This window comes from Melanotaenia boesemani, chromosome 11, assembly GCF_017639745.1.
Source record: "Melanotaenia boesemani isolate fMelBoe1 chromosome 11, fMelBoe1.pri, whole genome shotgun sequence".
In the NCBI taxonomy this organism is placed as follows: Eukaryota; Metazoa; Chordata; class Actinopteri; order Atheriniformes; family Melanotaeniidae; genus Melanotaenia; species Melanotaenia boesemani.
Window position 1 is genome coordinate 30,348,991 of NC_055692.1, and position 27,310 is coordinate 30,376,300.

General features: G+C 39.4%; 1 protein-coding gene across 1 annotated transcript; it reads right to left on the bottom strand.

The window, feature by feature from the left end:
* Positions 1-3,612: 3,612 nt before the first annotated feature.
* On the bottom strand, positions 3,613-22,366 carry adam28 (ADAM metallopeptidase domain 28). Its single transcript, XM_041998304.1, has 23 exons — positions 22,183-22,366; positions 21,686-21,940; positions 18,195-18,283; positions 17,971-18,047; positions 17,569-17,647; positions 17,331-17,407; positions 16,180-16,363; positions 16,019-16,081; positions 15,616-15,687; positions 15,233-15,402; positions 14,415-14,496; positions 13,606-13,739; positions 12,151-12,328; positions 9,204-9,293; positions 7,490-7,685; positions 7,293-7,398; positions 7,025-7,181; positions 6,862-6,942; positions 6,582-6,675; positions 6,378-6,483; positions 6,191-6,281; positions 6,015-6,110; positions 3,613-4,400 (listed from the first exon to the last, which is right to left on the bottom strand). The coding sequence occupies exons 2-23, from the start codon at positions 21,741-21,743 to the stop codon at positions 4,368-4,370; spliced, it is 2,313 nt and encodes a 770-aa protein (XP_041854238.1). The 5' UTR covers positions 21,744-21,940; positions 22,183-22,366; the 3' UTR covers positions 3,613-4,367.
* Between the last annotated feature and the right edge of the window lie 4,944 nt (positions 22,367-27,310).

A 27,310-nucleotide genomic window follows, 5' to 3' on the forward strand; every position in this document is an offset into this window, starting at 1 on the left:
TCAGTAACACAGCACGGGTTTATCTGTAATCATCATTTAAGCCACCCTGACCTGTGGTTAAACATGAAGGCGACACTGTTTCTCCCTCTAAAGTACTTGATTCTTCTTACATGAGCAGTTGGCTGACAGCCTTATGCTAACAGCTAAAAATAGCAGCTACTATCTGACCTGTGGAGGACTCTTATCAAATGTGCTGTTTTTCCACTTACAGGAGACACCTCAGGTGAGTAGATAGTTTTTACCTGGACTTGGAGACAAAACAAAAAAAAATAAATAAATAAAAAAATAAATAAGAATTACCCAGGCCATCTCTGAATGTGTTCTGTAAGGTTGGAACTCAGTATGTTGCTTCATTCATTTAAACAGGGCACATGCCAATGTTGGGTTGAGTTTTAAGATGTACATACATTTATCCAGTTTAATCTATATTTGAATAAATTAATTCCTTTTCATTAAGCATTTTTAATTTGAAAACGTCAGCAACAGTCACAACCCCACCCTTCCATCAGTAGCTTAGTCTAGAATTAATGCCTTGCTGAAGATGTTAAAGTAGATGAGTGTGTCACTTCATTCTGTGAGACACTTAGCTGTGTTTTAATGTCCTTCTTAACACAGAACATGAGACAAAATCATTATTTACGTCTAATATATTTGTTGAAGTGGAACAATTAAAGTTGTGTGAAATATGGCTGTTTTAGGATTCTGACTGATATTTACAAGATTTTCAATTAGTATCTCATCTGTTTACTGTTCTGAGCGTCCAGGAGGCATCCTAACCAGATGCCCGAGCCACCTCATCTGGCTCCTCTCGATGTGGAGGAGCAGCGACTCTACTCTGAGCCTCTCCCGGATCACCAAGCTTCTCACCCTATCACTAAGTGAGAGCCCGGCCACCCTGTGGAGAGAACTCATTTCGGCCGCTTGTACTCGCGATCTTGTTCTTTCGGTCACTAGTCACAACTCATGACCACAGGTGAGGGTAGGAACTTAGATCAACCGGTAAATCGAGAGCTTTGCCTTTTGACTCAGCTCCCTCTTCACCACAACAGACTGATGCAGAGTCCGCATCACTGCAGACGCCGCACCGATCCACCTGTCGATCTACTGCTCCATCCTTCCCTCACTCGTGAACAAGACCCCGAGATACGTGAACTCCTCCACTTGGGGCAGGACCCTATTGCAGACCCGGAGAGAGCACTCCACCCTTTTCCTGCTGAGGACAATGGTCTGGGACTTGGAGGTGCTGATTCTCATCCCAGCCGCTTCACACTTGGCTGCGAATCGCTCCAGTGAGAGCTGAAGATCACATCCCTATGAAGCCAACAGAACCACATCATCCGCAAAGAGCAGAGACCCAATCCTGAGGCCACCGAACCGGATCCCCTCAATGCCTCAGCTGAGCCTAGAAATTCTGTCCATAAAGGTTATGAACAGAATCGGTGACAAAGGGCAGCCTTTGCGGAGTCCAACCCGCACTGGAAACGATTCTGATTTACTGCCGGCAATGTGGACCAAGCTCTGACACCGGTCAGACAGGGACCGGACAGCTCGTCCAAGTGAGTCCGGCACTCCATACTCCTGGAGTACCCCCTACAGGAGTCCCCGAGACACACGGTTGAATGCCTTCTTCAAGTCCACAAAGCACATGTAGATTGGTTGGGCAAACTCCCATGCCCCCTCAAAAACCCTAAAGAGGGTGTAGAGCTGGTCCAATGTTCCACGACCGGGACGAAAACCACACTGCTCCTCCTCAATCTGAGGTTTGACTATCCGACGGACCCTCCTCTCAAGCACCCCTTAATAGACCTTACCCGGGGAGGCTGAGGAGTATGATCCCCCTGTAGTCGGAGCACACCCTCCGGCCCCCCTTTTTGAAGAGGGGGACCACCACCCCAGTCTGCCAGTCCAGGGGAACTGTCCCCGATGTCCACACGATGCTGCAGAGGCGTGTCAGCCAAGACAGCCCTACAGCATCCAGAGCCTTAAGGAACTCTGGGCAGACCTCATCCACCCCCGGGGCCTTGCCACCGAGGAGCTTTTTAACCACCTCAGTGACCTCAGCCCCAGAGATAGGAGAGCCAGCACCAGCTACCCCAAACTCTGCTTCCTCATCAGAAGACGTGTTGGTGGGATTGAGAAGGTCTTCGAAGTATTCATTCCACCGCCTCACAACTTCCTGAGTGGAGGTCAGCAGCCTCCCATCCCCACTGTACACAGTGTTGACGGAGCACTGCTTTCCTCTCCTGAGCCGCCGGATGGTGGACCAGAATCTCCTCGAAGCTGTCTGGAAGTTATTCTCCCATGCCCGAGTTTTTGCCTTAGTGACCGCCAAAGCTGCGCTCCGCTTAGCCCACCGATACCCATCAGCTGCCTCTGGAGTCCCACAGGCCAAAAAGGCCCGATAGGACTCCTTCTTCAGCTTGACGGCATCCCTTACTGTCGGTGTCCACCAACGATTTCGGGGGTTACCGCCACAACAGGCACCAACGACCTTACGGCCACAGCTGCGGTTGGCTGCCTTGACAATAGAGGCACGGAACACAGCCCATTCGGACTCAATGTCCCCCGCCTCACCTTGGACGTGGTTGAAGCTCTGCCAGAGATGGGAGTTGAAATTCTTTTTGACAGGGAACTCTGCCAGACGTTCCCAGCAGACCCTCACAATACGTTTGGGTCTGCCAGGCCTGACTGGCATCCTTCCCCACCATCTGAGCCAACTCACCACCAGGTGGTGATCAGTTGACAGCTCCGCCACTCTCTTCACCCGAGTGTCCAGAACATGCGGTTGCAAGTCCAACGACACGACTACAAAGTTGATCATCGAACTGCGACCTAGAGTGTCCTGGTGCCAAGTGCACATGTGGACACTCTTATGTCTGAACAAGGTGTTCGTTATGGACAGTCCATGACGAGCACAGAAGTCCAACAAGGAAACACCACTTGGATTTAGATTAGGACCCAATCACGCCCCTCCAGGTCTCACTGTCATCGCCCACGTGAGCATTGAAGTCTCCCGGCAGAAGAAGGGAGTCCCCGGAAGGGGTGCTCTCCAACACCCCGTCCAAGGACTCCAAAAAAGTTGGGTAGTCTGAACTGCTATTTGGTGCATAAGCCTCCCCCCACCCGAAGGCGGAGGGAGGCTACCCTTTCGTCCACCGCGGTAAACCCCAACGTACAGGCGCCAAGTCGGGGGGCAATGAACAGGCCCACACCTGCTCGGCGCCTCTCACCAGGAGCAACTCCAGAATGGAAGAGGGTCCAGCCCCTCTCAAGGACAGTGGTTCTAGAGCCCAAGCCAGGCGTCGAGGTGAGTGCAACTATAGCTAGCCGGAACCGCTCAATCTTGCGCACCAGCTCAGGCTCCTTCCCCGCCAGAGAGGTGACATTCCAAGTCCCTAGAGCTACCTTTTGCAGCTGAGGATCAGACCGCCAGGGTCCCTGCCTCTGGCATCCGCCCAGCTCACAATGCACCCGACCCCTATGGCCCCTCCTGCAGGTGGTGAGCCCACGGGAGGAGGCATAATAAATCTGTAAAAATCTATTAACATCCACAACCAAATCAGTAATATTAACTTAGAGCCTGTACTGTCACACATTTAATCCAGTCTCAATCTTTGATGGCAGTTTATTCAGCTCAAAATTATTTTAATCCAGTAGCAAACAATTTGTGTATTTATCCTGACAATGTTACATATTTTACATGCAGTATATATTTTTATAGAAAATATCTTTAATGAAGTGATGCACTTGTAAATGATGCAGAAAATACTTAAAAATACTGCTCATTTGTACTCTACATAATGTAACTATAATTTTTATAAACAAAATATAAATATAAACAACTTATTTCACAGTATTTTTAACAAAGACAAAGTGAACACAAAAGTGTGTGGCAGGGTAATTTCAGGTTGCAGTCACACACAGTGCTAGAAATGCTTAACCATCACAGCAAAGCCAGTGTGACACAGTTTAATGCAATGCTTGACAATTAAAACCAGTTAAAAGCGTGTGATGAAAAATATCTTGAAAACGTATGGCTCACATTCAACGCCTGGCCTGTTTCTGCCAGCACTGACTGAAGCCCAGTAGTGTAAAAAAAAATAAAAAATAAAAAATAAAAAACAAAACCGATTTATCAAACAAAAAGTGAATCCCTGCAACAAAGTCCCCACTGCATGGCACACCAGTGTTAGAGTCCAGTTTCTCCTTGCAGATATAAAACCCTTGGTGCTCTAGCACTGCACTGAAGAGCACTGGAGTAACATGTGGAGACAGGACAGCTCTGCCTCTGTGGATCACCAGCAGCCTCTTGCTGAAGGCAAAAGGTGAACCTCCGCTGGTTTGTGAACAGTTGGCCCTGTTGCACATCAGACCTTTGGAGGAGGTACTGGTCTCAAAGCCTAGTGTACAAAAAAGATTAATTCAATAACCAGTACAAATAACAGAGACTTATTTATTTCATCCAGCAAAGACACATTTAACTCAATGTTTTGGTTTTATGGTACAGAATTTCCTTTGTTGGTGCTCGTGCAAACATTTTAGCTGTTTTTGCTATCCATAAAGTTGTAACGCAACCTGTTTCCTAAGGAAAAGTGGAGACAATAAATTGTGAATGCAATGATTTGCAAACTATTTATATCATTTAACTAAAAATAGTTTAGTAGCAGCTGTAGCATCAACCATGTTTCCCTTTGAGGTCAATGGATTGCTGTGCATGTCCCTGTCAAATAAATAAATTAAAATTAAAAAAGTTAAAATGGAACCCACAAAATTTTGGAACTCAAAATTTTGTTGTCAATATATGATAATTTTGAATTAGATGTCAGTTCTATGTCCCACAGAGTTTAGGCATGGCCATGTTTACCACTGTGTTGCACGATTAATTGCTCTGGAAGTGTTTGGGAACTGAGTTTTGAGAGTGAAATTCTTTTCCACTCTTGCTAAATATTAACAGTTCAGGGTTTCCCTTATTGTGTTTTTATTAACCTTTTAGTGAGGAACAGATCTGGGCTGCAGGTGGGCCAGTTTAGATCCCAGACTCTGTTAGTCCAAGTGTTAGGCTACATGTTTCACCTTGCTGAAATGATCTGAATGACATCACATGTTGCTTCAAAACCCGACTTGCAAGGCAATAATGGTGATGTTAAATGTGCAGATTGCTGTGCATTAATCCATGTACCACCACAGATACTGGAGACCGGTGTGCATCAGTGTGGATGCAGTGCATGTCTACTGGCTTAGGTTCTGCTGTGTTTTAACTCGTAAATTTTTAACTACAGAATTGTCTGCTCGACCTGATGAATTTTATCTGCACATGTAAAGTTTTCACATGTTAATACAATGCTCTGTGGGGGTTTAAAGATCATAGTCAGTTCATATTTGTTTTCAGATAACAATTTCTCTAAATTTAGAGTCTTTGTTATTTTTTAAAAAATATGATGATGAATGTTTTTTCCAAATTGAATTTTTAATTGAACTGTTGACAGTCTTCCACAGAGACCAAGATGCTCTTTTAGACCCTGTCATGTTAATATTTTCTTGCCAAGCAGTTTTACTCACTTTTTTTGTGGGATTATGCTCCACCAGCTTATTTTACCTACAAAACTTTTCCAGTCTTATTTCCCCCAGTTGCAACATGTTGCTGGTGCCAACTTTAATGTAAGAATGCACCTTTAATAGACATCTAAAACATTTTATTTAGAAAGTATTTCTCTATTGTTAACTAGATCATTTTCAAATGTATTTATATTCAATTACACAGCACCTCATGTTATTTGAGAACTGTGTCCCATCATTAAGTTGTATTTACAGCTTGTACTGCCCTCAAGTGGTAAAGGTTTTTTTTTCTTCTCAGTTTACACAAAAAACTCAAGTCTGTTTAATGAATTATAAAATGGACTAACACAAGAGCTAACTAGATATTTTTTTCATTTTCTTGCTGCTGAGTTGCATGATAGTGAGAAGCTTGTAAGTTGTGTGCAACAGATCAGCTGAGTCCTAGAGGAGTTGGTTACCTGACGTGCAGCTATGTAGGTCTGAGTTGGGGGTTTAGGCCTGTTTCCTGCTGGAGGTGGTGGAGGTGGAGCTCTGTTGGGCTTTGGTACTGGAGCCTAAAATTTCAGCCAGAATTAGATAGTGTAATGAACAGCTGACATACAGTAGTTTGACGCAGTGTTTTGTTGCATTTTACCTGTCTGACTGACATGGGTTGACCAACAGTCAACTTGTTGATGTGAGGGGCTGAACTGCTCACTGCTGGCTGCTTCCTCTGCGTCTGTGTGCTGTCATTGAAAGAAAAATAAATTTAGCCTGATACCCAACCCTTGTAAACATGCTGAAACCACTTAAAGACCTCCTATTAGGTGAAAAGTACTTACGTTGGTAATATGGGACTTTGCCGTTTTTTCCATATGAATCCCACCGTACCAAAAATGACACCTAAGACCACTAGGATAGCCGAAATAGTGATAGCAATCGTAGTCCCTGTAGAAATCAAATACAAATGAGTTTGGTTAGGATGCAGCATGATGCAGTGTTTTAATTTCACTGTTCACTATTAGACACCTGCTGATGGATCTTACCTATAGGCAGGGAATTGAAACTTGCATCCTTTGAATCACAGTTAGGAGGCAACCAGCCAGGCTCACACTGACACTCACTTCTGTGATTGCACACCTGTAGAACGCACAGATGTTAGCAGCTGTTTGGTTTAAAGATGAAATGGTGCATATGTGATACTAAACTATGCTGAAACCATTAAAAGATATGAGGATTTTCTGCCTTTATTTTCTGTTTGATTATTTTATAAACTAATCAACAGACTGGTTTATAATGAAAACACATTTATTAGCATATACTTACAGCATGGCCTGGGCATTTTGCTGAACAGTTCACATTTCTGTATGCTGTCTCCAGAGTCATACACTGATTCTGGCTGCACACCTTGAAAACAGAGGATAAAACAAGGGTTTTGATTTGTATGAGCAACAACTCATTCTGCTACATTTCTAAAGAGAAAAAGTACCTTTCCATCTCCACATTTACTCCCTGCATCCACCTGGCCATAGTCTTGGGTGTAGTCATCAAAGAAAGCTGCCTTGCAATCCCCAATCATGAGCATGCGGCCGTAGTTTGGGTTGGCATTACCATTGTGACAGAATAATTTCCCACATAAAAGATCTCTGCAAAGGAAACACAAAGTTGGTGTTAACTGCAGTTGAATATCCATCCACCCGTATTCCTGTTACACATTGCTGCTGAGTAACTGTCACTCTTTGCTCTGCTGAACTCACGCTTGTTGGCAGGGGATAAACTGGTCGTTTGAGAGACGTTTGCAGAAGCCAAAGTTTGATCCTCTGGTGTTCTGGCTGTAGCAGGACTGACGGGCCTCTATGGCACCTGAATGCAGGTGGGGATGACATGACATAACCAATTATATATGACCAGACAGTGGATCAGACCAGCTAGTTTGTAAGAACAGAACACTTACCAGATCCATAGAGTCTGATGCACTGGTTTTCTCTCTGTGGACACTGGCCATTGAAGCAGTATCCCAGGTCTCCGTCACATGGGAGCCCATTTACAGCAAACACATCCTCGGGACAGGTGAAGCTCTTTCCATCGCAGTACTCTGCCAGATCGCAGCCATTCTGCTTCCTGCGGCATTCCCTGGAGCGAGGCAAGATCTGTGTGCAACAAGTCCCATCTCATTACATATAACACCATAAATAACTTTTGTTACATGTAAGGTTTTTGATGCTCAACAAGAAAAACACTGAATGGAACATCATGAAACTATATGATTGTGTAAATATTGTTATATAAACACTATAATTTACTTTTTATTCATTTAATTATAGTATTTTGTTTATGGGGCAGTTAACACACATTGTAATATACTATACTTGTAAGTTAAATGTGATTTCTATATTTACTACAGTCCTTATTTCACTGCAAACGGAACAAGTCCAACACATTTCATGTTTAGTCTCATCCACCTTTATTCTACAACACAGCCTGAACAACCTTAGATTAGCTTTCTTGTAATTTCTTTAAGAAGATTCCAGGAATAATTCTCCAGACTTCGTAAAAGTCTTTCCAAAGCTCTTTGTTGAATGTTTGCTGTCTTTTATTTTGTTCTCTGTCAAGATTATCCCACACTGCTTCAATAATGTTGAGGTCCAGACTCTGGGGAGGATTCATCCCTCCAGCAGACCAATGACTTTCAGTCCAGTTCTTGCATCATTTGGCATACCTCAGTCTTATGTCACTGTTTCAGTTCCTTAAGAATGGCTTCTTGATAGTCCTCTCTCCAGTGGCACCATTTCTGAAGAGGCTTCAGTGAACAGTAGGTGGATCTCTAAGCTCAGTTCTTTTTTTCCCCCTATTTCTTATGGACATCACTTTCAGATCCTGGTCATCTGATGTAGGTAGTTTTTTCTCCTCCACTTTCCCCAAATGTTTTAAGGCTACACTGCACACCATGCTGAGATATGCCAAGTATTTAATAATGTTTTGGAAGTCACCATATTGATGCAATTTTTTTTTCTCGTATTTTTTAACGTCTGTCAAACTGTGTTATCTTTGGTGCTTTGTAGATAAAAGAAATAGAAGCAAAAGACCACATTTAAAATTGGTTCTTTGCCAATTTATCTGTTATGTGTCAATACAACAGTGGTTCATCCTGTGAGTTTGATACCTTTTTTTTAACTTTGTTGATTTATATAGGCATAGCAAAAGAAAAACAAAAACAAACAAACAAACAAACTAAACTAAACTAAACTAAAACAACAACAACAACAACAACAAAAAACAAACAAAACAAAACAAAAAACCAACACATTCCTCCAAAAATGGTCAGCTCAAGAAAGTCTGGCAGCTTGTAAGCAAAATATAAGGAAATGAGGAACTGCTTAGCACCCTTTTGACAGAAATATAAGGTTACATTATATCATGGGTTGTGCTTTATCTTCAGTGTTTATCATCCTCCATAGTGAAAATCTATCATTCAAATGACAACATGAGTGTTGAGTTGGAGGTGAGCCTCATAAATATGATATGACCCTGTTGGCACAAGTATTTGTAATACCACAAAAGTCCACTGGAGGGCGGTAGCTGAATAAAGAACTGGGCTATTTTTTGCAACGAGGAAGTGCCAGACATAAAAAGGTGGTAGACACACTGATTAATTTGCATTGACTCACCTTACAGTTGTCACAGCACTCGCCTTCGGCACATTGTGAACCAGCCGTCAGGGTGCAGGTGGTGGCATTGCAGCATGGGTTGGTGCACTCCTGTAAGGACAATATTAACAATTTCTCAGCAGGTTATTGTTATTCATTTAATCTAATAAAACAGTTATCATGAGATGCTGTCCATGATCATTCCCTGGCATCAACACATATCTGCTGCATGCCATATCAACCCCACCCAGCAAACCAATCTTGTTTTGGAAGATGGGAATGAGGGGTGATGAGGCCCACCCCTGTGTAACTTAAAGTCTGCCATCTAAGGGCCTTCTTAATACCAGCGAGCTGGTGACAGGTCTACACATGATTCAGACTGGAATGTTCTAGGTGAAAATGACTTGTTCTTTAACTATTCTGTGCATTTGTTACAACTTTATGTTCACATGTAGAAACAAAAGTCATCATCATCATCATCTTAAAATGCATTTGACAGTCCAAAATGAGGGAATGTGTAGTAAGAATGTGAATATAAATATACATAAATGTAGCACACTGAAAATAACAAAATTTATTTACACAGTAAATGTACTATCTTAATAATAATTAAAAACAACTTATACTAAAAGAAAAAGGATTATAGTGCCATAAACAATGGAAACACTGTACACAGTCAGTAAGTGGCTGAATGAGGTCAGCTGAATGCATCTGTTTCTGTGCATGGATGCAAATGGCTCTAAGACAACAAGACTTTGTTTTGAGATTTTCTCTTAGTTCGGTCAGCAAGAGTTTAAGATAAACATGTTGCAGCATGCTAGACAGATACAAGCTAACAGAACTATGTGTCGAGTTTAGACAAAGAAAAACAAGTTGATGAATTTTAATCTCAAAGCAGCAACAATGAGGCGATGTGAATCATGCATGGAAACTGGGTAAATCTGTATTGCTGCAGTGTGATTTGATTAGTTTTCTTCTTTTTTCCTTTTGGCTTTTTCCCTTCAGCGGTTGCCACGAACAATCTGCTGCCACCTGCATGACCCGGTATAGAAGTTGTAGGATGCATTTGCACATTTATTTGACACATTTTACGCCAGATGCCCTTCCTGACGCAACCCTCTGCATTTATATGGGCTTAGGACCGACCCTCAGAGACCCTCAGAGCTGGCTTTTGCCCCCCTTGGGGCTGCAGACGCCGGGGATTGAACCCTGGAGCACATAAATGCAAAGCACGCATGGCAATTTGATACGTTTTCATAAGCTTTACTCTACAGAAAATATAAATAAATTAGAGTATTAACATGAAAAAAATAATTTTATATATCACAGTTTATCCCAAATATTAATGCCATTTAGGTTTTCAGCACAAGATAAATAAATTTAAGCTCTTGTTAACTGTACTATCTGTGGATAAAAATCACTTAAGTCAACAACCCCTGCTGTCCAAACAAGTGAAGATGATGTTGAATGTCATGTTTTGACTAATTCTATTTGAAGTCTATTACATGAGATGTATCATGCGGCATGCTGGAGCCTTGCCAGACAGCTTTGCTATGTTGGCAGAGGTGATTCTAGGGTCTAGAGACCCAGGCTTTCACAGGGGCCTCTCCAACCAGCGTTCATTGCCCTTTTATCTTGATAATGTATACTTATTACAATGACAATACCATGTTAATAATATTTGGCTTTGTTATAATAACATTAAATTCTTCATTATGCAACTTTTAGATGTTCTTTGGTAACCTTCACTAATCTTTTATATTTTATTATTTTCTATTTTTATTTAAATTAACAGGGGCAATTTAACGTAGGTCAAGTACAGGAGATTAAATTATGTGCTGAAGCCTGCATTATGACTCTTTAGGATAACGTTTACGGCATAATACAGCACATAGATGAAATGAAGCTGTTTTCTGAGGCATAAAGCCTCCTGAGCACATGTGGAAAACAAAATATAAATACCACCTGCACACAGCACACAATAACTTCCATCCATGCATCTTTGTAGTACATTATCTAGATTTCTTGATCATAAATTCTATAGCTCCTTAGCTTGAAAGTTTAGTTTAACTGGAAGCAGTTTTAATTTGACAACTAGAGAAAAAGTGTTGTCCAAGCTATCTGTTTTTATTTTTCAGCCTTGTGACATCCAGGAACTCAACAGGAGGACAGACTGAGATGCTCTGAACTACATTCTATTCATTCTTTTGTAATAGTCAGGTACAAAACCGCTTTTCATTTTAATAAGCCCACTCCCATCTGTTTGTTTACATAAGACACACCTAGTTGCTGTAGGAGCAAGACTTGCAGGTCAGGGCCCCTTTAGGGAGTTCTGCACCGGCCGGCTACTGTTATTGCAAACCATGCACATTGTCACTGCTGGTCAGCCCTCGGGGGCCCCCTTCTGGCTCAGGGCCCCAAGCATTTGCCTGGCATGCCTGTTGGTAAGCAGAGCCTTTGTATACTGGTACTGAGTAATAGGTCAGCCAGTCAGGTAAGTAAAGTAGCTAGCAAGCATTACATGATATTTAGTTTTAGTTGTAATTCCTTTGCTTTTGACTTAAATGTTTAAACCTTTTTTAAGAAAGTCATCTCAAAAAAGAATTGGTTGCTGTGAGGAAGCCTCACAGCTTGCACCCCTGTTTCAGTGAAGGAAAGAACCCACTCCACTTTCATTAAGGCATCCAGAAAAGATGCACATGATAAACACTATGAAAAGGAGGTGGTTGCATAAAATGTCAATAGTAGTGTATAGAGTTAGATTATTCAAGGCCATTTCAATAACAGCATATCAACACTCAAGGGACTGGTGTAAAATACATTCAGTAAGGTTTACTGGTAAATAATGACCCTTTAGACCTGTATTGAGTTTTTGAAAAGAAAAGCTCCATGTCATCACATGAGAGCATGAAAAGGTTGCATAAGAGAGAAAAGCATCAGTGAGAAATGAGTGATTAATTGATTTTACCTTCACAGTGCCACAATCACATTCCTCCCCATTCTCCTTAAAGCCATTTCCACAGAATGCAGGAGCCACTAAACTCTTGAAGTCAGGTTTGTCCAGTATGCAGCTGGGGTTGCGGTCTGTCAGGTACCTCTCATAGCTGCTGCTGCTGCAGCTGCTGAAGGTGCGAGGAATATTATAGCTGAAGAAAAACACATATTCCTTGTTAACTCCACAGTTACATCCTTCCAGCAACATACAAGCCAAATGGTTTTAAGCCGGGACTTCTACTGTTGACTGTCCATAAGAGTTAAAGCAGACATGTAAACTATTAAATCTGTAGTGTACAATTAAGTCAAAACACTGTAAGAGTTCTCTAAAAGCAATGTGAAACTGCCACAACATCTCACTGCTCCTTTCTCCTCGTGGCCACCGGTGGTGTCGCAGTGAAGAAAATCCCTACAGCCAGACATTTTTTCACATAGCCCTTCATTATTAAACAAGAATTTGTTAAACTGTTGGCTATGAGCTATAACCAGGATTCGCTTTACTTTACTTTCTACTTAAAATCTGAATCAAGCTTTTGAAAAGCATCAAAGAAGAAATGTTTTGAAGCTAATTAATTAGGCCATATAGTGGATATTAAATCATATCTGTAAAGATGCCCGTCAGTCATGAGTTTATTGTTTGATCAAACCAGAAACAGTAGATGAGTCACCTCATTTTAATCTTTGCCAGGTCAGATAAAAGTCATAAAGATCAGCTCATGAGAACTTATTTTACTTTATTTTCACATTGGTGGAAGTTTTTGTTTCCTTGTGGTTGTCATTTACTTTGTCACATATTTTAGATGCAAATCCCCAAAAGAAAAGGACACCACCTATTTGAACTTCTCTTAACATCTATGATGCTAGAAGCACTCAAACAGGGTAGACCTCTGCCAAGCCATTGTCATTTTTCTTTTTGTTTCTTTTCTTTTCTTTTTTTTTTATCCCTATTTCCCCATAGTGAGGAACCCTTTTCTGAGAATAACAAAATTATATGTCAAGACATGTGTCTTAACCCTGGCTTCTTAAAAGAAACAAACAAGAAGTTTTGGCTGCATTTTGTCTTTGAATGAAAAATGTAGATGTGTCGTTTTCCTAAAACATCTCACATTTCTGCATATTGTTAAACTAGTAGTTCTCACACTTTTTCTGATATGCCACCCTCTGAAGTTATCAAAGGTAGAGGAAGAATCTAATACAAAGGATCAATGATTAACTAAAGTAAAACTAGTCAGTGTAATTGCATCAGCTTGTTTATTTTCTTATCTAAGTCATTTGCCCTACTTTAATTTCACATTTTCCACTGGTCCCCTCACCTCACTCAGCTAACACATGAGGTAAACAAAACACAGATAAACAACTCAATCTTTGACAGTGCACACACACACACACACACACCCTTTGATTGGGGCTTTATGTTTCTTTTTATTACCTGAGGGCTGCAGCCATGATGCAGCTATCCCCAGAGCAAGCACAGGCACTGGAGTCATCATGGTTCATACCCAAGTTGTGACCCATCTCATGAGCCAGTGTCGCTCCCACTGCAATAGCATTGTCATTATGATCCTGCAATAAGAGGTAGCAAGGCTCACTTTGAGTGGAAACATATTAAAAGTAATCAGCATCCACTCATCCATCATTTAACATCCATTTAAAGCACACAGGCAACAATGTTTGACTTCAAACATGTGAAAACAATATATGTTTCCTCAGTTTGCTTATCTGACCACAGCAATTATGAAAGTGACATATTATGTAATCTTATGACAGTACTCTGAGATTAAAATCTTGTTTCCTAGCAATGCTTCTTACAACTTTGCATATAATCGCAACATTTAAAGTCAGACTCAATAAATACTGAGAGTGGGACTTTGCTAACATGTAGCAGGTGGTGTTTCACACATATTTCTCAGGCCTCTTAGTTTTATTGCAATTTGGTAACAGATCAAACTATACTAACATTGGTCTCTTAATGGTGCTTGAAAAAATTAAGGATCTAAAAGGTCATTTAGGGACAATACGAAAATTTGTACTGATAATGTACAAAAGTGAGGAAACATTTAATTCAAATCCCATAATTTGAGCCACAAGGTTAAACAAGTCCATTCAAATCTGCACATCATCTGGGAAGAAATAAGTTGTGTAAAATATTTTGTTCCGATTCATGAGGTGAGATCTAGAAATATTCATTAAGTATAGTAAAGCAGCATCAACGTTAGGATTCATCCTTGGCTAGCTCACCTGCACTACACCGACTGAGTGACCAGAGCAGAGAGTCCCGATAAAGGCAAGACCCACAGTCGCTCCTTCAAAGTCAATACCACTGAAACACAAAATGAGACACACTTACCCCCTTACACTCTGTCCCTACTTAAAAAAATAAAATAAAAATAAAATGTTCCACAATGTTCAGCCATTCATTTATCAAAATGATGCAGTATATATTCTGTTAGTGGTAAAATCAAACAGCCAAGATGATAATTTTTTTGCTACAGCTGTGCTGTGGGTTGGTTATGAAATGTCATGCAAAAATATATTGCTTCAAGCAGTTCTGAAGCTCTACTAATCAAAAGATAATATTCAAATAAACATTTGTTCAGCTTATCAGTGGACACACTGGTTCCCTTTGACTGTAACAATAAAAGCCATTGTTTAAAGTGTGATTTCTTCTTAATACACAATTTTCTCTGTACTTTCCAAAATTTTGAGATGTGATAATAAGAGCACATTTTGTGACAACAGAACAAGCCGTACAGCCAGTCATGTTCCACTGTGTGAGTTAAGACAAGTTACAAAAGCATTATGTCGAAACCTAAAGAGTCCAGGACATTAAGGTCTTATGTGAGAAAATAGACTTGTGAAACAAACCACGACAGCTTGAGAAAAAGAAGCTGCACGATGTAAAGGTCAGTATGTTAACAAGCTAAATCTGAAAGGAAACTTCACTTTATGCAACATCCTGTAGTTTACAGTCTCCACATAGGATACAGTACATTTTAATGCATTATCCTTACATGGTCTGAGATACACTGGGTTCCATGTATAGAGTTTATTCAGACCTGAGGAGGTGGGCGTTGTCATGTGGTTTTCTCTTCATCAGCTCAGAGTTCCTCCAGTTCATGAAAGCATCCAGGTTTGCCCCAGCTGGGGGAGTCACGGAGATTAGGTCCCTGTCAGACCAGACTTCCAGACCTATGAGAGCAATGAAGGTCCTCAGGGGTTTGTATGCCTGTAGAAGATCAACAGACATTAAGAGAAGAATAACAACTACACTTTTTAACAAAATTTGGTAAATTATGGCTACTGTTGTACAGATAGGGGAGATAGGGAAATGGAGAATATATATTTGAACGTAACTAAAAAGTTATAAACTGTAGCTGGGCAGTTTATGTGCCATTTGTCCAGTGGCGTTTTCTCTGAAAGAAGAAAAGCCCAGACTCACCATGTTGACAAAGTTGACTACTTCAAACACCCTCTTTCTCAGCTCGGTCAGGTCTTTGTTCATTTTAAGGTACTGAAACAACAAATCAAAGTCACATCCCCTAGTGAAATTTTAACACCTTATAAATTCAATTTCTAAGGAAGCTCTGACTCAGGTAGATAAGTTTTCAGGGACTTATTTACAGATCAATAGATCAGCTGTTCAGTCCCTTACTGTTGAAGTGTCCTTGGACAAAACACTGAATCCAAAACTGACCCTAAAGTGCTCAGACAGAAACCCTGTGTTTTTTAGATTAATGAGTAACACTGTAAAGTGCTCAGCAGAATCCAGCCAAAGTTCAAGGTAACTAAACATCTGTGAACCTTTATTTTGAGAAATTATCCACAGGATGAGAAAACCTTACCAAACGGTTATCAGCAACAAGGAAGAGCTCAATGTATTTCTGTTGCTGGACAATAGATGTACCCTGAATAACATAAAATAAAACAAGTTTACTTTATTTGATGCCACATTTAACCTCATATTGCCTAAAGGTGCAGTGTGTTGAGGTGGTAATATACTTGCCGCTGATCTGGAACGGCTGCGGCTTGTTGGAGGTTCAAAGTCATCACTCCAGCTGGTGTTGGTGACGCCACATACAGCAGGTGTTGGAGTCTTGTCATTAAGAGTTCTCACTGCATGGTCCCCTTCATCGTCACCAGACAGGGGTTCAATCAAGTATCTCTGGGCAGATGTTCTGAAGTAACCCCTAAGATTAAGACAAACCAGTCACTCTTTTCAGAAAAGGTAAGTAAAGCAAATAAAGCTAACATTGCTGTTCTTTAATCAGCTTTACAAAGCATTCTAGTTATCTTTTTGTGCCTGTAACCTCATTGATTTGAAGTTATCAGCAGGCAGCTGCTTGCAACTGATAATATACTCTGTCACCTTGCGAGAAAAGGTTTAACTAGCTAACAACAAACATTTAGCACCTGCCTGGCTGGCATTATAATGATTAATTAGCTTGTGATGGGATAGCATTTATCTGTGAAAAAGACACATATATGTCTCCTGAGGTGGTAGACAGTAAACCTTTTGCTCCATACCTGCCTAATATTTACCTAAGCTAACGCTACCTACCTGTGTAAGGTAGGGTTAGCCTAATGTTTTTTTTCATTTTACGTTAATAACAAGGACTTTAGGTTCCATATTATAAACTTAATCCACAACTCTAATTGTAAAAGTGGTTCTCTGGCTGAATCTTTTGTGTTTTACATGAGGCCAAATTTGGTAATACCAATAAACTATGGTTTATATCTACAGACCATAAGGTTGCTTCTCTAGTAACGTCTAGGAGCTTCACAAACAGCTGGCAAAAATAGTCATCTTTTGAGGCATTAATGCAGTTATTAACAGCTGAGGCAAACCTTGGATGCAACATTAAATTTATCCATTTAGCTCATACAACCCTTTACGTCAGGTGTTAGCCTAAAAAATATATCCAAGCAGGATTTCAAGAGAATGAAAATGTAGACAGTTGATTAAAGTATTTAATTAGATCTGTTTTCTTTATTAGTCAATGAGATGAGTTGCTAGCTATCTAGCCATATCATTGTTCACAAACCACTACCAAAGCCTGAATAAACAGCAGGAATTGGTAGACACCCTACAGCCAATCAAAATGGAGCTTTCACCCCAAGCATCACATGATGAGAAAATAAATTGTGAGGACTCACCTGAGCCCATCACAAGTGCTGATGCTAACAGATGATTCACTGTCATTCACAATCTTCCCATGGTAGTAGCAGTGATCCTGTCAAGGACACAAAAGTGATAAGTGAGTTTTCAAGCGAGAAAATCTAATTATAACTTATAAGTATGTAAATATTCAATTTAGTAAGCACAGTTCCCTACAATCTGTGGTGAATCACATCCGCTGGGAACTGAAACTGGTCTACAAACACAAAGACTTACAATGTCATGTGGGACTGTGGTGACTCGAGTTCCATCATCTTGATAGTACGTCTCACTGTATCCACTGGTGAGTAATTCACTGATGATGAGAGTATATAAATCAATAAAAGCTAACACGTTTATCAGAAATTCAGCATTTCTGTTTATATGTGACTTGGTAAAATTTCTTTAAACAGACCAGAAATTCTGTGAAGAAGAAAGTAAAACCGGGAAGTTGCAGTGAAGCACTTCTATAAAGACTTATCTATTCCATATTTCTGTTCCTCTTATGTTTTCCCTCACACATGCGCTTTTATTTTAACAAAAACAATGGTGAGATTAACTGGACAGGGTCAAGTGATCATTATTTACAAATAGTTATGTTTCATTCAAAGTAATTCTTTTAAGGAAGTGAGAACTTACTTATTTTTTTCCAGTTCTATTTCAATGTCTTTTCCTCCCACCGTCATTGCATATTTAGTCGTCAGTGGTCGGAGGTTCTGTAAAAAACAAACTAATTGAAAATTCTGTTCATTTTTTTAATTTCCCCTTTTGCTTCGTAACCAGAATTGTTTGCATGCAAAATCTGTGCTGGAGTGACATGGATATTTTGTTTTCAGTGATGCTTCTGTTAACATAAAAAGTACCTCTGCATGTCTTTTTCTCACTGTGTGAAGTCTAACAGGTCGAACCAGCTCATAGTCTTTTCCCACTTCAAACTCAGGACTGTGACTTTCTGTGGACACAGAAAACAAATTTGAGACAGGTTGACCATATACAATAATGAGTGAAAAGAACCCCAATCACAACCTCTAGATGTCAAGTCAGCCTTGAGAGCTACGATTTTGTCCCATTTTGGTGAGACTGACATTTTTGTTTTTCTAGCTTGATGGAAACATGGTTATGAGTGAGAAGAGGCTCTGACCAGAGATCCTTTTATAGCACCTTGTCATTCGTAATGTATCCATCCCCAACCCTGCCTAAAAAAACCCTATTCTTATTATAAACAGAAGACAAAATCAATCTCCTAGTATATTCTATATTTAAGAGAGCATGAAACTAAGAGTTGACATCATGAACCCATTTAGTTAACAGTTAATGATGTAATGGAGGAGAGGCACAGAGACTTTTTTCCAACCGTGAGCACTGCATCACTGCTGGCCTTGATGCAGGTTTCAATTTTAATTTCTCAAGCTGAGTGAGTGGTATTAAAGTTCCTTTCAAGACTTTATTGTGTTATTTTTCTCTGTTTTTGTCCACCCAAATGGATGCTACTGTTTAGCTGAAAATCTGGAAGTTTGCCTTAGTCTTATTGCACAATGATGCTGAACTAGATAAATTTAAATGACATCTCAATTGAGCTCTCATCTCAAGGCAGATTTCAGTTATGGCTGACTCACTTTTAAGTCAGACAGTTACACAGACTAGAGTTGCAACATGGGTCATGTTACACTGACCACAGGCCAATCTGCATGCAGACTTTTGGGGTTTGATTTGTTTCTAGATTGTTCACTGTCTGAGCCATAGTCCACCAATCAGGACTCTTCTCTGATACTTGCTGATTGCTGTCTACTGCAGGTAAGACACTAACCCCACAGGTCTGTTAGAGGCAACGCCATGATTCATGTCACACAGTACACTACAGTGCTCTGATGAAAACATAATGGCTTTAACCTGGTTAAAAACTATAGCTTTAAAATTTTTACAAATATATTACAAAATGAAACGCTACCTATAAGAAGGAACATAATGCCGCCAAGAAAAAGTGAGGCAAAAGCTGGGATTTAGTGTGGGATATGTGTAACTTCATGAACGAGTAAATGTTAAAACTTAATAGTCAGACACATCGTAGTTTCAGCTTTTGTCAGACTTGATAGAAGTAAAATCAGACGCATTGATCAATGACAGAAATTCTTCCATCTGATGTTAGCTTGCATTCATTGCTGGCATGACTGTACTGAGGCATCCCAGTACAGGAGTGATCTGTACTGGAATGCCCCTTTGACCCATTAGTTGAGGTGTTGGAAGAAAAGAAGATAATGGCTAAGCTCTCGTTAATGTTGAAAGACATTTTATTACCACATTAGTTTGTCTCCTTACATTTATGAAATTATTTGATGACTTCAGTGTTTCCAGCAGGAGAACAGCTGGTTAATTGGTTGTATTCACTGGTAAAAACAGCAGATCTTAAATTGTGTTCTTTTATGTCTTCCTAATTGAAAGTGAGAGCTAAATCATTCAACATTAACAGTGAGTCAGCAGATTTCTGATTATCTTTATGAGCTTATTTGTTATTGGTTGTGGGCTGATTGCCAGACAATTTTGTCTATAAAATCTTTAAAAATTCACTAGGCAATTATGCCATGACAATGTTATACTGATGCAGCAGTTTGTCTACCTGAAAATCCAATATCCAATCCATTATAATACATGACTTAATCCAATCCAATATCCACAGTCTGGACCTGAATGTGTCATTTTGTAAAAAAAAAAAAAACAAAACAAAAAAAAACAAAAAACAAAATCAAAACAAAGAAAAAAACAGACACAGAGACACTATTTCTACACTTTGTCCAGGAACAGATTTCTTCTGATCCATCATTTCTCATTTCTATTCCTTCTGTTTTCTCCATTAAACTCAAAGTGGGATGAATTTTGCTGTAATATTCATCAATGTGCTCCCGTCTAGATTATTATTTTATTAACAAATGACATGTTTTATGGAAGTATTTAAAGTATTCACTCTCACTGCATGGTTTTAGTATCTTTAAGAAGGAGCACAGTAAATATTTACATTTAAGGGGGCACAAACATTTGTGTGAATGATCACATATGGGCTGGTCTTAGCCAAAATGCCAGGGATGATTTTTTTGTCCCAGTCTGCCCCATGCCGAGTCCTACTTCTACTCTGGCTCCTGGTGTGTGCAGCTCATCATATCAAGTACAGAAAAACAGCAACTAATGAGCCCTAGTTGCAAGTTAATATGTGGGCTTAAAAAAGACTGCAGCTTTGCAGACAGGATCAGGATATCATGCTTCACCACACATCAGGTATACAGTCTGGAAAAGATTAGTACAAAGATGCTACTGATTTGCCTGCAAGTGCACTTGCATCTCTGACTTGTGCTCAAATCCTTGAGCAATCATCCTGTACAGTGATTATGAGATTTTCTTTTGTCTGTTTAGCCAGTCATTACACATTAATAGTAAGTGTAGTATCAACACAAAACCCAAAGGGCTGAACCAAGTTATGTTATTTGCTTACAAAAAGGGTTTAAAATCATGAAAACGTGTTTCTTCACTTGAGACCAAAGTATGCATACATCCTGTTGTTAAAGACAGGCTGTGTGTGAAAACATTACAGCATCAAAAGTCAGAGTTCGTTTTATTTAGTCTTATTATCAAATAATGGAAACAGCATTAATATTCTTAATAGTAGTGAAAACATTAACCATTATTATTGTTATAATGTCAGTCCATTGCTGCCAAGATGGATAAAACCAGTGAGTGTGCAGTTTCATTTGATGTTATCTTTTTAGGGAAACAAAACTCTTTGACCAAAGAGACTATTCAGTCAATAAAATCTATTTTAAATAACTGCGTCTGAGTCATGTTTACCTGTCAGCCAGGTACACAATAATACCAAAGGGAGTGGTACCTTTTTTTGTGATCCAAAGTCCATCTCCTACGGAGTGCCATCAAGACATTTAGAGTAATTCCTCTCATTTTGTTGAGAGGTATTATTTTATGGTAACAAGCATGTTACAACCAAATGACAGCAAGGTGTCCTGCCAACCAGGATAAATCCACACAATCCCTCTGCTTCAGCAATCATGTTGTACAAAAGCTTTTGACCCAGTGGTGAGCTTATCTAAAGGTAGATCACCCATAAATTAAGCAGAAAAAGACATCATTCATTACAATTGAACTACTGGAACACTCGTGGATTTATAATCTTCAATTCTTACAATCATTTTACTTAAGATAAATCATCATGCCTCCTTTAGGGAATTCTGATGATCAGTAACAGAAACCTGCACAATAAAGTACTAAAAAATAAATAGGATAGAGCAAAGCTAGGCTTTAGTTATTAATTAGCCTCTCTGCTGAATGGCGGTAATGGTATCCAGTGACTTACCTGAGGACTTTAGAGAGGCATTTAGGATGAGAGCCCACAATAGGAGTGATCGTGTCATTATCCAAGTGCAGACAGTCTCTGTAAAGAAGCAGATCAGGGCTCTGATCAGGCTTTATGCCGTCTACCTGCACGTTGTGTTGCTGTTCTTGTGAGGCCACACCTTTGCCGGCTCTCCTCGACCTGTCACAGCCACTTCCTTACAGACGACAACCTTACACCACACTCCTAAACTGGCCCAAGCACGCCCCTGCTTCTCTGAAAGAATTCAGGAAGAATACTGTTGAGTTTGTGGTGAGAGCGTAACTTCCACTCAGCTGCATGTCAAGACCTAGTCTTCCTGTCTTTTTTTTAATTTATCAGCAGTAATTTTAACACAGAGATTTTCCTGTATTTACTAATAACTTATGGTTTCTTCTTTGTTCACTCATTTGAAAACTACAAATCAAAAGTTTGACCAACTATAAATTATGACTCACTATCTCAATAATAGTACTTACGCCATATGGTAATTTCCGCTTCATCACTTGACCTCATCACATCATAAAGTGTCAAGATGTTTGCCAAATATAGACAGTTGCAGTCAGCTCCATCCGCTGTAGTTTAGGCACTTCTTCTCCTGCCTCTCTGACCCTCACCCACTGAACACATGCTTGGAGTCACAGCAGAGACAAAGTGCCTGAAGACAATAGGGCCAATGTACATGCTCCCTTAATGGCTGACTGGGACAATTCAGGACACAGGATTAAAACTCTCTGGTAGTGTCATAAAGATATGGTGTCAGTTCTGCTTTCTAACACCAAAGTTATTCATCTGAAAATATAAGGAAAACTTCCTTAATAGTTTTTTATAAAAGAGTTTCAGTACGTCAGTGATACAGGAAACAGAAATGCTGAATCTTGCATGTTTGTGGTGTCTAACAAATGATTTCAAGTACACAATGATAGTTTACACAAGTAAAAGAGCAGGTTTATACCAGTTATCTGAACTCTAACTGCAGTATGGAGTGAACAAAACACGTCTGGATTTGTTTATGCCAAATAAAAACTTACATGATTTGTTAAAAAATAAAAACATCCCGATCATAAACATGTTCTTGTAGTTCTATATTGCTCATTTGTTTCATGACAGTCTGCTTACAGAGGACATGACCTGACTGAACAATGCTTCACTGTGGCTGTGGTGACCCCTCTGCACTCACACTGAAAGTCAAAATCTCCAGTTTTCTGGGGGGAGACAATGCATCTTTAACATGAAGTCAGAGACTAACAACATTTCCCTCTGCTTCTAACTCAACATCATTACAAACTCATGCTTTATGATATTTTTTGGTAATTATGCTTGTGGTCAAAATGTACATCCTGAAAATAACAAATAGTTAATTAAATGTTTTAACGAGAACAAAGACTTTTATCTTATGTGTTAGTGTAAATTGCATTGTACATAACAATAAGCTGAAAGATATGACATTATCATGTCGTGATCTGACAGAGACAGTATGCTGTACTTGTGTAGGAGCTTGAAACAAGTTTGGCACCAGGATTCTGTTCCATCATAAAAATCCTGCAGCAGCTTGAAAGAATACTGGAAAGAACAACAACTATGCTTCTAATCTTTTTGCCTTAGGTTCAGTACCTCCCCTGACAGTAAGACAATAAAGAGACTAAATAATAACATGTTTCAGTTCATTAACCCATTGGTACCAGACGCTCCATGGGCATGACCTGACAACTGAATATGTATTTTACTCAGTCTTCCTTCCAAGTACGTACACATGTCATACACCATTGTAAATCTAAGATTCTCAAGGTTTTAAATGATGCATACCATTCCAGGCTACAATCATAGCCATAAACTCAGTAAACACTTATTTCTGACAGCGAACAATGCAATTTATCTTTAAAGCCATACTGTTCTCCAGTAGCAGTGGTTGCTGTTTTACAACAACATAAATGCTCCTGTTACACAAGCAAGGGTCCAGTAGAAGTAGTCCAGTAAAAGAGTTAGTCTACAATGAGATGATATTAAAGGGAGTTATATTAAAAGGAAAAATTTATACCTGATTGGAAACTAGTGTGATGTGTCACTGTGTTGCCTAAACATCAGCCAGGACTGTTCCCTTTACATGCTCTTCTTCAAAAAACACAGAATTCATGTATCAATACAAATGTGTCGACATTCAAGGCAACTGCAGTATGATGACAAAGCTACTTTAAACTGATCTTTTGACATTTGCTGAATTTTATATTGTCTACATAAAAAAGTTTCTACTTCCACAGACTGAATAAAGTGTAGGGTTAAATGTATGAAAAAAACTGGTCTTTCTGTTGTGTTTGTCCCTTTATAAAGCAATAACATCCATTTAAACACAGACAAATACAAGGAAAGAAAGAAAGAAAGAAAGAAAGAAAGAAAGAAAGAAAGAAAGAAAGAAAGAAAGAAAGAAACCTATGTCTGTGCAGAACTGCTGTGAGCTTCCAGCTCCTGCTTTGCATGCCATGCATCACCATCATTATAAAAATGGTAGTATCTTCGTTCGTCTGTAAATTTACATTTATGGTTCTGCATTTTCTAGCTTGATAGAAACTGGACACTGAGATACAACTTCTGAACAGCTTCTTTCCCCAAGTCATCATATCAAAACACCTCGTCTTCACCTCATGTAGCTGGATTCGTTATTTTCCGTTATTAAGCTGGAAGTGAAAACATACTATGAAGGTAAAAATGTGCCAAAATGAACAAACTTGTAGATTTGATGTGAAAACTTGTAGAATACAATGTGAGAAGTTGCGCATCAAAAATCTGAACTGTTTAACAAGTAGCGTGGCCTAGCGGTAGAGAAAAAAAACTAAATGTTACCCCAAGGTTTTATTACTCAGTTTAACCATACAAAATGTCAGCAATCTGAACAACTTCAGAGAAAATATATTAGTAGTAATTTAATTGTATGCCCTGATTATTGTCTCCAAGAAGGTTTGAATGACATTAATGGTGTTTATTATGATGATGAGATGACAGAGAAAAAGTAAGAACAGCCTTTCATTTTCCACATCTACAGATCTGTAAAATTAGATTCAGGGTTTTGAGAGTAGGTGTTACTGATTAAAATGACTTCAGGGAGAAGATAAGCCACATGTTTCAAAAGACTGTCTTTGTTGTGCCACCAGATTAAACCAAAGAAAATTTCAAAATGTCATCACAGGATGTGCAGGTACAGCAAACTTTTGCAACAGCTAGTTTCAAAGTTTTCCATCTGCAGTCAGAGATTACACACATTTAGGCTGTATGGGAGAAAACAACTGAAGTCTCCAATTTGCCAGTGAAATACAGGCAAAGACCAGACCTTTTTGAATAATGTGCTCTGACAGATGGCTCAAAGAGAGCATTGTTTAGCTACTGTAACAGCAGATCGGATCGGTTCAGACCAAATGCAGCTTCGTTCTTTGACGCATTGTGGATGAAATGTTATGGTTAGGGCTACTTTGCTGCCTTGAAGACAGTGTGAGGGCATCTGTGGCAAAGTTGTCTAAAGTGAACTTCTCTGCATGACAAACATTTCCCATTAACTAGAACAAATCTTCCAAGGAATGACTCAAATAGAAGAGACAGAGGGTCATGAGAATGACCTAATTCAAGCCTAGATTTGAGTCTAAGTTATTGTGGAGTGATTTGAAGCAGACAATATGTAAGAAAAATTACAAATATCTTAGAACTGAGTTGAATTTATTACAAAACTGTATAAGTTTGTTTTGCAATGATGCAAATGTAAAGTGAAAAATCTTGGTCCAAATGCAACACCATGGACCCGATGAATAGCCCTATTGTGTGAAAAAAAAGTAAATCAACTGGAATCTATCAGATGCATGACTTAAACCAGCCTAACAAGTCTCTGCGGTAGAAAGTTGTGATCAGTAGTATCACATGTAGCACTAAGCTCCAACAGGACAGGAGAAAACACAAATCTATCATCTGAGGCCATGAGAAGGTCATTGATAACTGTCATCAGTGCTTTTTCTGTGCTATACTGACAGAAACTCTTTAGAATATAGATTCTAATCATTAAAGATACTGAAATGTTCTCAAGGACTTTACCAGTACGAGGGAAGTACATCATGGACTATTGCTGGCATAAACCACCTGGATAAAAGGGGTACTTTAAAATAAAGATTTAATCATAGCAACCTTGAAAGCCTTTAGTATGTAACTGTGGTAACCTTAAAATGTGCACCCCTGTTTGTAATGGTCACCTGTGCCTGAGGGTAATTTATCTTTGATTACTGTGTGGGAAGAAAATATTGCAATGTCCGGCATAAAAACATAATTAAGTTATTTCATATTGTGAAATGTGAAATAGTGATAATCCATGAGGAATTGAAGAGCAGAACCAATGACGCATAACAGTGCTGCACACCGGTTCCTTAAGGTGAGGGACTTCCTCCCCCTTCCCTCAGAGGAAATTCGGGATGAGAAATACATGGTTTGTGTCTTCATTCCTGCGCACATTTTACCTGTGTTTTCCAGGTTAGTACTGTGTTAAAACTACAGAAAACTTTCTCTTGAAGTTAGACCTTATGTATTGACATTATTTACAGCGTTAATAGCAAATTGCAGTGTTAAATGATGAGTTAAAACTATGGATGAAAAGAGAGAATTGACACTCCTGTGAACCTCTGTGCACAGCATTAGCATTACTGTTTACAATAATAAGCATGATTTAACTGCTTGGTCTCGGAATACCTGACAATGTGTTGTGAATTATTGTTGTTTATATTGTTAATGAGTTTGAGAGGTGTGTGAATGGGTTTTGACTCTTTGAATTAATTAGTTTGGTTCTAAACTGGTTTTTCCCGTTCAACCCCTTAAGTGTCAGTCATTGGCAGATCTGTTCAAGAACTTCATTATTTTGGTTTGCAAAGCCATGAAGTTGTAAATAAATTGTAACTTGTAGCTCTAACTACATTGCTTATTGTGGAGGAGCTAGCAAAGCTGCTGAGAAAGATAATTGCACAGAGATAATTGTGTTTTATTTTGGATTAGACTGTGATAAAAGTTTGTGAGAAAAGATATCTGAACTATGTACTTCAAAGCATAACAAGGACTTCGCATTTAGTCCTGGACATTGAAATGGAGACACTAATGCAAGGGAAATAGTGGATGTTTATTCTATGTTCTTTGACACTATAATAAATTCAGAGGAAATTTGGGACGAGAAATATGTGGTTCGTGTCTTCAATCCTGCGCACATTTAACCTGTGTTTTCCAGACTGAAGAGCGTGGACCAAAAATCTCCTGTTGCCGTGGTTCAGCCCTTTTGGGGACCCGTAACATAACCTAAAAGAAATACACTGACCAGATGTATAAGGATAAAGCAGCAGTCTAGTTAGGATGGGTTTTGTTTTTGAGGTTAGCTATTACTATCAGGAGCAGATAAGCAGCAATATTAATACTTCAGGTGATACTAATGGAAAGGTTGTGAGCATTGCTTTCACTAACAGTTTTAACTAAATAAGTTCACAAAGCCATCATAGCTAAAGAAATACAGGGCCTGAGTGAGCTCCTCATCAGCCTTGGAATTGTTCTTGTCCTCCACAAATAATGATGATTAACCAATAACTCAATGAAGCTTCA

Coding starts and splice junctions, on each gene's coding strand:
- adam28 (XM_041998304.1), bottom strand. CDS start 21,743: ATGACACGATCACTCCTATTGTGGGCTCTCATCCTAAATGCCTCTCTA. Junction 6,943..7,024: donor GTAAATGTGGAGATGGAAAG/GTACTTTTTCTC, acceptor TCTGTTTTCAAG/GTGTGCAGCCAGAATCAGTG. Junction 6,282..6,377: donor CAAAGTCCCATATTACCAAC/GTAAGTACTTTT, acceptor TTTCAATGACAG/CACACAGACGCAGAGGAAGC.